Below are 11,506 nucleotides of genomic sequence, written 5' to 3' on the forward strand. Positions count from 1 at the left end.
TTCAGCTCTTCCATTTTCCTGGCCTTCTCCTTGCTTGTTCCTGTACAATCCCTCTCTACTTATCACCCAATGTATTCTCAAATCCCAAATAAACTGTGCAGGCTGGACATGATGGCTCAGGCCTGTAATTCCAATACTTTGATAGGCCAAGGAGGAAGATTGCTTGAGCCCAGGATTTCAAGACCAACCAGGGCAACATAGTGAGGATTTCAAGACCAACCAGGGCAACATATTTTTAAACATCATTGCTGTTTAAAAATAAAAACAAAATAATATGTGTCTTTCCACCCCATCACTCTTGAGTCTGCTGTTTCCTGAACCCACTTGCTATATGCGTGAACTCCTCTCTTGCTGTGTTCTGTGACACGAATAACCCCCAGTTCCAAGAGTTTCTCCCCAACCTCAACTTCCCTGTAATAGAATGTCTCTGTTGTGTTCTCGTCTTGGTCTAGCCCACCTCACCGACGGCCACGCTGTTTGAGGGTCACTGAGCCAGGCCCAGCTGGAGACTCGCATAGATCTGGGTAAGCTGCTCCAGCTTTCTCTCCAGTTCTCACGCCTGCTGCCTCAGCTGTTCCGCTGACCTTGTCTTTGCCCCCTCATGCAAGTGCACTGACTTTGCACAAGGCTGACCACATCCATCAGAAGGGAGATGCCCACGGTGGCCGCACTGGCCATGCAGGTTCCTTTGGTTATTGCCAGAACAGTGCCCCCCAAAAGCTCTCCGCACCTGCCTAGCTTTGGGCCGAGATGCACCCAGTGGTTCTGAGGCGCTGGGCACTGGCTGCTAAGCAGGGATTGGCTTTTGTTAGGGTGAAGGCATGGATGTTCTTTTCAGTGACTTGCCGATCTCGAGAGCAATTGGTGGCTAAGAAAATCACTTTGGAGGTGTTCTGACACAGAGCCTTCTCAACCACCTTTGCTGTGTCATTGCTGGTGGCCATCAAGCTTTTGGCTTTGGCTTTTGCAGACAACCTGATTGAATGATCCACAATGCTGGAGGAAACCCCGGTCACAGCAGCCACAGTTCCCAGGCCCACCCCAGTTGCCAAGAGCACCAGACTGGTCCCTGCTGTCACAGGACCCAGAGCCAGGCCGAGGATGGTCAGAACACCAGAGACAGCGCCAGTGAAGCCAGCCACCACGTTGGAGATGGTGCAGTCCCTGTGGACTTTGTCAATCCTGTCTGCAAGCGCATGGAGCTCAGATATGCTCTCCTTGATCTTCATTTTCACTTCTGGAAACTCTTTCAAAAACCTCTCTCTATCCTGCTGGTCTTTGTTTTCCTTGGCCAAGATGGTAGCAAGTTCATTCAGAGTTTCATGGAGTGCCTCTGCCTGATCCCTGTGACAATAAAGGTGAAGTGTTTAAGAAAGGTGGTTTGCTTGCCTGCAAAACAAATAGAGCTTGATAAGCTCTATTCTGTGTAAATTGCCGAGCTTTGACTATAGATCAAAGGAAATGAATTTCGCAAATGTAAAGAATTTTTTTTCAATGTGAAACCTGTTTGCAAATATGGATATTCTGTAGTACTTATTCAATAGAGGGATAAATAAGTAAAATTCACTTAAGATGCTCTTGAGTGGGAGATGTTTGATTAAGATACCTTCTCACACTGAGGGAGTAAATACCACCACTACCAAAGAATTTGTAGAGTGGAACCCCATAGATGAACAGAGAGAAGTGGAGTTAGACCCAGAGAAACTTTATTCAGAGGATCTTCTCATAGAAAAGACTTTGCTTTACCCAAAGGGAGGTCTTCCCTTTGTCCTCAGCTACTGAGAAGTGATCTCTAGGCCCCTGGAACATCCTGCCTGGTAGGAATGTCTTTGTTTGTTGGTGACTTTGGCCACAGGACAGTACAAGGTCTGAATTAAGTTCGCAAACTCATCTTAGAAGAAGTGCTACACACGTCATTGAAATCGGAGCTGTTGGTGAAAGGCCCCAGCCAGCCACGAGGAACCCACCCCCTCCAAAGGCTAAGTCTAGGCGTGGCCCCCACCTAAAATGGCGCTCCCGCCTAAGAAGGCGCCCGGACAAACTAACATGGAGGCTCGGACAAGGCCTTCCAGGTTCTTCTTCCACAACAAAGCCCACCGTTCCCGCGCCCGCAAAAGCTCCTGCCAATCCCAAAAATACCTCACCTGCCGACCAATAGGTAATCAACAAGTCGCTTTAAATTTCTATAAAACCTGCCATACCCCTGCCTCCATGCTGCAATCTGATTCTCAGGTTCTATAGTCACCGCGCTCACCCCCATTAAATCTCTTGGCCTTAAAAGGTGTTGAGTCTCACTGCGCGCCACTGTCTTTCAGTTGGCATATTACCCTTGATGTCCTGAGTATCATCAGATGTTTTCCTTTCAATATTTCCTTAATCTTTAAGTTAAGAAAAGAATCACTGGGGGCCAGATCAGGTGAGTAGGGAGGGTGTTCCAATAGTTATTTGTTCAGTGCTGCCAATGTAAGCGCTCTGTGGAAAGTTTCCAAAATTACCTGTCAGTCCTCGACAAATAATGATAACAGCTCTGATAGCCATTCCAGAGAAAGACTTCCATAATTACTTTGATGGGTGAACTAGGTGCTGGCATCGGTGCATAGCTTCTCAAGGGGAGTACTTTGCAGACGACTGTAGTGATATTCAGGAATGAAGAATGTAGCAGTTTTTCTAGGATGGTTTGAGAACCTAATTGTTGAACCTTGTACAGTGTGTCCCTTACATTCTAAAAATAAAGTTCCAGTTTTCAAAGAAGCAAATGTGTGTTCACTTGTCCAATCACGTAAGTTAGTTTATATGCCTGGTGAACTTCTCAAGATACTATACTGTAGATTAAAAATGTGTTCTTTGTTTTTTGTGTTTGCTTTATTTTTATGCATTATTTCTGTGAAAAGTATTATAAATCTATTATATTATAGTACTAGATAACCAATCATGCTTGTTGGGTACCTAGGCTAACTTTATTGAACAAATTGGACTTAACCTGCTCTTGGAATGGAACTCGTTGGTATGTAGGGGAATTACTGTATAGCAATACGATTATATGATGGTGTCTTAGGTTACGTGGTGTCATCTCTGACCCACAGATGAACTGAGTACAAAAGGCATTAGATCTCCAGGAGGGACTGGTGACTCTAGTTCAGCCATGAGAACAGCAGGGATTAAGCCCCAGTAGAAACTCTGGACAAAGATTATGGAATGAAAAAGACTTTCCCCTTGACCAAACTTTAGTTAGACTTTTCTGAACCTCTTTTCTCATCTCTCTATGCATTGGCCTTGGCCTTCCATGACCTTCGATCTTGTGCTGGTTGGCTCACATCATCCATTTTCGCAAGAATCCCACAAAGTTGGTTGAGTGAGAATCCCCCCACCCCATCCCTCCTTGCTATCTAATGCAGTTTTCCATCTATCGAACCCCTCTGGTTGTTGGCTATCGTTCTCATCTGCCTTTGCTTATTTGGAATTGGTCTCAGTCTCTCTCCCCTATTACAGTAGTCCTCAATAAAGTCCTCCTTAATATTTAACATGCACCAGAATAATTTTTTCCTTGTTGGCGTGAGCTTCTATGCTGAGTAATACGCCATGTATTTTTGTCACACATTGAATACAGCACAGAACTGAATACAGAGGACAATGGAAGCTTTTCACTTGAAACTCACCCAGAGTCTGTCCTATATGTCTCTTCCTTTGACTGATTGTAATCTGTGTTCTTTCCCTGGGATAAACTGTAACTGTACAATAACAATTCCAATGAGTTATGTGGGTCCTTCTAGTGAATTATCAAACCTGAGGGTGGTTTTAGAAACCCCATCAAATTTGCAGTTGGTGTCAAAGGTAAGGATGCCTTCAGACTTTGCAGTTTGGCTAACTCGGAGTATGAAGAATTAAAGCAAAAACCTCAGAGCTAGAAGGGACCACTTTGCCTGGCTCTTCTCTCTTCCAATGCCTGATGCCCTCTGACCTTCTGGCTGAAAGTCATGGGGTTCAGTCACTGCCTCAGTTGACTGGGAAGTGGGAGACCTGGCTATGAATCCTGCCTCTACACGAACTCTCAGCCCATCTTATCAACTCCTGCCCTGGCATCCACAGACTTCAGAGTCTGTCCTCTGATGTCACCAGGTAAGCCAACACCTTAGCAGGTGACATCTTCACATATGCATCAAAGTCTTATGCAATTTATGGTACTTCTTAAAGACTCAACTAGGAGCAAAGGTGCGGGGGAGGATTCTCACTAAACTGACTTTGTGGGATTCTTGCTAAAATGGGTGATGTAGCCCAGCAAGCACAAGATGGAAGGTCATAGAAGGCCAAGGCCAAGTCTAGAGAGAAGAGAAAAGAGGTTCAGAAAAGCCTAACTTTAAGAAACATCATGGCTCAGTGCTGTGACTCATGCCTGCAAACCCAACACTTTAGGAGGCTGAAGTATGAGGATTGCTTGAGGCCAGTTCAAGACCAACCTGGGTAACAAAGCGAGACCTTGACTCTACAAAAAGTAAAAAAAAAACTTAGTCATGTGGGCTGGTGCACACTTGTAGCCACAGCTACTTGAGAATTTCTGGCGGGAAGCACTTAAGCCGAGGAATAAGAAGCTGCAGTGAGCCGTGATCACACACCAAACTCCAGCCTGGGTAACAGAGTAATAACTCATCACTAAAATAATTTAAGAATTACAAAAAAGAACTATCTATATGAATCACTAAGCCGGAAAAGATTTTGAACAAGATGCTAGGGACAGTATGAGTCTCCTCTGAACCTCTCAAGTTACACAAATTTGCAGCCTCCAGTTGAGACTTTGGAAGTCATCACTAAGCCACACTGCCTTCCTGTGGGTGGAGGGCTGCTCACCATAGAAGAGAGTCCCATTGGCAGCTGAGAACACCCCAGCTCCCAGCTCCCAGGCAGAGTGAAGTGGAATCAATCACCCAGGTCCCTCCACACCCATCAGTGTTGCAAGCAAACCAGGGAGGGAAGAAATGTTCCTCCCCCACTCACGTGGCCTCTGCAAGCCCAAGACTTCCTTAGGTTTCATGCTCCAGGGGCTTCCCTAGCCTTGGCCTTGCTGCCCAGCCTTCCTAAAGCTCCTCCAACCCAGGCCCACTCCTGCTCCATCCTAACCCCTGGCTCTGGCTCTGCTTCAGGTCTCCCTGGGTTTTTGGGTGGGATCGTGGTACTTGGTTCCCCATTTTTTGGCCTGGGGTTCACCCTGAGGCCTTCACCACAACCCTATCAGATTAAACTGCTATTTAATTGGGTGATAACAAATCTGAGTTTCCAAGACATAAGCCTAGAGCCATGAAGCTGCACAGAGACAGAGTCAGTATTCACCCAGTTCTGTTCAACTTTACTCCTACCTCTCTGCCTCCAGGGCCAACAGAGGACCCAGGATCACAAATGATCAGTGCAAGTTTTTCTGCTTGTCCCGAGGAAGTCCTGCTTGGCTCCCACCTCCAAGAAAGAGTCCTTTAGCCCTAGTCTCTTCCCACTAAGCATTTTGAACATTAATGCTCAATGAACAACTACTATGCACCAGTCATTATGCTAAGCACTTTACATGCATTCTTTTATTTTTCTCCAAATAAAAGTCAGTGGATGAATTGGCAAAAGTAGAAGGCAGTACTGGAACTTGCAGAGGCACAGGGCCAGCAGCTGCAGACATGAACCTTACCCTGAAGGTTTCATCTCCCCCAGTCAGAGCCTGTCACTGCTGGTGAATGACATGGAGGAAACATTCCTCACGAACTGTTGAAAAGGGATCTCCTCAATCCAGCCATGGAAGCTGCCTGGAGGAGGTGTGCCTACCAGGAGAGAAGTAGCTCAGCAGGAAATCTGGACAGCACTGCTGGGCATCCTGTAAAGGCCACCCCACAGAAGTTACCTGGACAGATCAGCCTTAGCCACGAATCCCCGCCAGGCTTCATTGTCGGTCAGCAGGTGATGCAGTTGCTCTCTGCTCACTATGTCCCGGAAACACTCAACAATGTCCTCAATAAAGTTTTCAGTCTCTAGAAGGACAGGAAAAAGAACAAACTTGGAGGAAAGTGTGCTAAGGAATGAACGGCCTCAAGCCTCGGGGCGTTGCTTGTTAAGCCACCAGTCAGCTGCCATGTGGGTGCTTTTAATGGAGCCACGGTGCTATACATGGATGTGTATGTTGAAGCCCTAGACCCCAGTGACTGTATTTGGAGACAGGGCCTATAAGGAAGTGATAAAGATTAAATGGGGGCCGAGTGTCATAGCTCACTCCTGTACCTCCAGCTACCAGGGAGACTGAGATAGGAGGATTGCTTGAACCTAGCAGTTTGAGACTGTGGAAAGCCATGATCATATCACTGTGCTCCAGGCAGGACAACAGAGATCCTGTCTCTGAAAAAATAACAAATGTCCTGTTATTTCTGCATCTTCCCCTGTAGGACACCAGTATGTGTAAAGTTACTTACTAATTATGTTTCAAACTGCAAACCACCGAGTACAACTACCATGGAAAGAGATTTCTCCTGTTAATCATAGAAGCTCTCAGACTGGCAGTGGAGGGGGATGCTGCAAGTGGGTTGGGGGCTGGACCCTCAGGGTTAATCCTTGTGATCCCCCCATGTTGCCTCCCCCCTCTCCAGGCTAGTCTCAGGGGACGCGGTTCCCCACTGGCCCCTCGGAGCCCAATCTGCCCCTTTACGGAACAGGCAACCTCTTATTTCCAAGAAGAGCTTATCCTGAGGGACCCACCAGCCCAGTTCTCCCTAAGAAATCCAGGGCCTGATGGGAACCCCAGTTTCTCATCTTTCCTCTCCTTCTTCTTCAGCAGGACCAAGCACAGCACAAGTCACTCTCCAGAGTGGCTCCTGAGATATGACTTGGTTGCCAAGGCAACTCAGTGAGGGGGGGAAGAAAGTAGTCCTGGAAAAACACAACTGTAAAACAGAAAAGGAGCGCATTTCAATTTAGGTGGTGGAGAATTGTTTTGTTTTTACTGTTTCCTTCTTCATTAAAAAAGAGAAAGGAACCCAGGTTCAGATGGAGGGAACCCATAACTCTGAATGTGCGTATTTATTGATGGTTGATGGGTAGGGAATGCAAGTGTTAAATCTGAACTAAATTGGAGACCTGGCCTGAGAATTTCCTGGGCAAACAAAACTAGCCATGCCTTAAGAATAGCCTTAACCTTACTTAAACTGTAAACACATGCGACTCTAACTTGAGTTATTTCTGGTGAATGTTTATGCTAGAAACAAAAACCTTTTTTTATTTTGTAAAGAAGTATATATATACAGGCAATGCCAAAAATGTATACACATTTTAAGAGACGTTATATATGCATTACTTTTCAAAAGCGAATTAAATTACAGTAGCAATACGTAGTGGGATGTTCATTCAACTGTGCTTCCACCACTTTCTTTGCTGTCCTGCCTGTCCCATAGTGATGCTAGCATTCATTTAATTAACGTCATCTTTTGAGTGAATGTCATATTTAAAATATGTATACATATTTTTAGCATTCCCTTGTGTCTGTGTGTATATGTATATATATGTTATATGTGTATATATGGTATATGCGATATATATATATATGGTGCGTATATGTATATGTTATATATAAATACACACACACATATGTTTATATATATATATTTGAGTTGGAGGGTCTCACTCTGTTTCCCAGGCTAGAGTGCCATGGCACAATAACAGCTCACCACAGCCTTAACCTCCTGGGCTCAGGTGATCCCTCTGTCTCGACCTTCCGTAGCTGGGACTACAGGTACCTGCCACCACACCTGGCTAATTTTTTGCAGAGACAGGGTCTTGCTATGTTGCCTAGGTTGGTCTCAAACTCCTGGACACAAGCAGTCCTCCCACCTTGGCCTGCCAAAGTGCTGGGATTACTGGTGTAAGCCACCATGCCTAGCTAGAAATAAAATTTAACTTCAATCAATCATGAGCAACCACCTAGCATATGGTTACATGACTAAAAATCATCTAGCAAGGTAAACCAAAAGGGAAACATTATAACTGCAAGCAATCAGATGCCTTCATAATCCTACTTCCCTGTTCATCCTCTGGATACCTTCCTCGGACGCCTGTCAGAGTTTGGAGTTTCCCAATTCATCAATCGCTTCTTACTCAAATAAACTCATTAAGACATTATCATGCCTCAAATTTTCTTTTACAAGGGGTATTCGAAAGCATTAGCTCAGGCCCTGTCTGAGGCAGTCCTACCTGGTGGCAGGTGCTTGTGATGGGCAGTGCAAGGCAGGTACCCTAATACGGTGGGGGGTGAGGAGTCTCCCTCTGGAATGAACAGGTGTCAGGTAGAGAGGATGAGAAAGACACTGAGTGAGACCTACCGTGTGACAGGCACTGGCCGGGACATGAACACCTGTTGTATTTGGTCATTATAACAGCACGGGAAATTAAGATTCTCATGCTACAGGTGAGGTGAGGAGCTCAGATGGGACATAGCAAGGGCCAGACAGGGGGAGTTCAGAGGGATTCTGAGTCACTCTTCCCACTGAGCCACTCAGAGCATTTGGGAAGTCAGGGCAAGGGTTGGAGGACCACCTTCTGCTGGGGAGGTCAGAGATCAGGGCTGCTGGTTCACCTCCTCTCCCCATCCTGCCCAGCTGTCACCTCCTTTTCTCCTCCCCCACTGTCATCCTCCTCTTCCCTATGGCTGACCTGCACGACCTGAGTCATTTCCTAGGCGACAGGGATAGGAGGAAGTGAGCACCCAGGCCATGTTACCCCAGAGCAAGGGCAGGACGGAGAGGCCCTCACAGACCCCTGGGCCAGGGAAACTCCTTTGGTCTCAGTTGGGGTGAGGGCCCCTCATCAACCTCCCTCTCAGTTCTTGATCCTCTGCATGGTAACTCTGTTTTGGACATGCCATCTGATGCTAGGTGATGATAGGAACCAGCCAGAGAGGAGCAAGCGTGACTACCTGAGTGGGTCCCACTGTCATCTGGACTCATGGCGCCAGCAGCGGAATCTCTGAGGGTTTCCCTCACAGCTTTCTGGTGTCTGTCCAGGCTGGAAGGCTTGCTTCACCCTTGGGAAGGAAAACACAAATTGCAGGCCAGGCCGTGAACTGGCTGTCGCTAGTTGGAGGGCCGAAGGGCCAATCTCCACAGGTCCCACTGGGGTGGCAGCAGACACAAAATAGGTTTAACCAAAGTGTTCCTCTGTCTCCTGGACTCTGCCAGCTGCTATTTAAAGACAGTCACCTCCCTCCAGTTCCCTCTGACTCAGTCTCACGCCAAGGCAGCGTCCTCTTGTCCTTCTGGGATATAAGGAGAAGATAATCAGAAGAGGACATCTGATAATTACAGAAATGACAGGGTCTACACACAGAAGAAAAGGTGGGAAGGAATGTAACACTTATTGAATGTCTATGATGTGCAGGACTCCTTACGAAAACCTCATTAAATATTCACACACACTGCATAAGATGGGTACAATCGGGGCTCCCATTTTAAAGCACAGGAAATCCCAAAAGTTAGGTAACACCCACGTTTTCACAAGAGCGCTAGGGCCAAGACTTCACCCAGGTCTTTCTGATTCAGAATCCACTGCAGGTTAACTCAGGTTTGGAGGTGCCAACCTGCTTCATCAAAGACTATGCCATACTTCGTTCAATGTGCCCAAATATGTATTCATGTGTATGTGTTTCTTTCAGATGACTCCACTCATTGCAAAATGATGTTGGCACCCTGTGTCCAAGCCTCTGTCTTGTTGTATGTACTGGTGCTGTGCTGAAAAGCCTGTGTTTTCCTTGCTTCTGCAAGATCCTTCATCCCTGGATCCCTGAATCGTACCAGACATTGGCCCTATCCGTGCCATAGACTGCCCATCCCTTCCAGTGCTACCGATTCCCCACTGCGGTCCTCCCCTGGCTGTTGTACCATAAGTTGTTTCTAATTCGTTTTTCTTTCCCAGTCAGGGTCTCACTCTGTCATCCAGGCTGGAATGCCATAGGAGCAGATACTACAGGAGTGCACCACTACTATGCCCGGCTAATTTATTTTTATTTTTATTTTTATTTAGAGACCAGGTCTTACTATGCTGCCCTGGCTGGTCATAAACTCCTGGGCTCAAGAAATCTTCCTGCCTCAGTCTTTCAAAGTGCTGGGATTAGAGGTGTGAGCCCTCGCACCCAGTCTGTAACTAATTATTTATGTAAATAGTAGTACAAAAAACATTCTCCTTGAGTGAAACTTTGCCCACATTTGAGAATTCTTTAAGAAATTTCTAGAAGTAGAATGACTAAGTCAATGGGTAACAACATCTAACAATTTTTTCCTATCTAGAGCCACACTATTATGCAAATAAATTGTACTAATTTGCACCCATACTAGCAGTGTATGAGGGTGGTCATTCTTTTGGTCTTATCAGTTCTCAGTAGGCTTTTTTTTCTAATAAGAAAACCAGACCTTTATATGGAGAAAAGTTCTTTAAATTCTGTTTGTGATTTCCTACCCTGGAAAGGGCATTATTTTAAGAAGGCAAACAGCATTTACTGACTCCCCCTCCTAGACTCGATAATATTTATAGTCAAGGAACTTGCAGGTATAGAGATAGTTAAATGATGACAATGGCTAACATTTGTGGACTTGACTCTGCACCAGTACTTGCTCTACGACTTTATCAATAACTCACAGTCTTTTTCCAGTAAACTTCAAGGTGTGTACCATTTGTATTGTTTACAGAGAAGATAACTAAACAGATATTAAGTGACTTACCCAAGGTGAGAAATCTAGAAAGAGGGAAAGACCGGTTCCAATTCAGCCAGCTGGACTCAAGAGACCATACTCCACTCTGCCCCCTGCTGCTGTTGAAAGAGGAAATGAGACCAACAGGAGACAAGAGACTTTTTGGCAAATATTTGGAAGGCAGCACTGGAAAAGGAGGTGATGATGGAATAAAGAAGGGGGAATGAGTTGTCAACTACAGAAACACTGAGAGGACAGAAAGTCAAGAAAATGGTCTCAGACAGAAAGTGGATAGGTTCACCAAGCCCAAACCCAAACAGTGGGACAGCCTTGAATCTACCCAGATGGAGAAAATCAGAGAGTTCATGACTGAATCCAAAGGCCCCAGAAAAAAAATCTTTGTATTCTGGCACTTAGTGGGTTCCCATTCAATTACCCCACAGGGAAGCCTGCCAGTGATCTGCATCCCCTCTTTAATATGAATGGAACTAGGATAGATATATGAGAGAGATGTAAACATGAGAAAGGGACCGAAATACACAAGTATAGAATGGGTCTAGAAGAAATGAACAATTGTGAAAGTAGAAAGTGATGTTTATAAACCTAAACACATCCTCAGGGAGATTCAAAGATATTTTAATTCATAAAATGAGAACAAAATGCACTGAAAAGGGGGAAAATGGAAAACATACTGGAGAAAAAAGATTTTGAGAAATAAAAGATGATTGAGAAATTACTAGCTGGGCATGGTGGCAGGTGTTTGTAGTTCCAGTTATTTGGAAGGATGAGGTAGAAGGATTGCCTAAGCCCAA

At 45.5% G+C, this 11,506-nt stretch overlaps 1 protein-coding gene across 1 annotated transcript; it reads right to left on the reverse strand.

Moving 5' to 3' along the window:
• Positions 1 to 484: 484 nt before the first annotated feature.
• On the reverse strand, positions 485 to 8,957 carry LOC103256693 (apolipoprotein L3-like). Its single transcript, XM_021710606.1, is given in 5 exon segments — positions 485 to 621; positions 624 to 686; positions 782 to 1,344; positions 5,873 to 5,999; positions 8,927 to 8,957. Coding segments are annotated over 5 exon segments (921 nt in total).
• Positions 8,958 to 11,506: the final 2,549 nt, after the last annotated feature.

Source organism: Carlito syrichta, unplaced genomic scaffold, assembly GCF_000164805.1.
Source record: "Carlito syrichta isolate Samal-C Ts95f unplaced genomic scaffold, Tarsius_syrichta-2.0.1 Scaffold293242, whole genome shotgun sequence".
In the NCBI taxonomy this organism is placed as follows: Eukaryota; Metazoa; Chordata; class Mammalia; order Primates; family Tarsiidae; genus Carlito; species Carlito syrichta.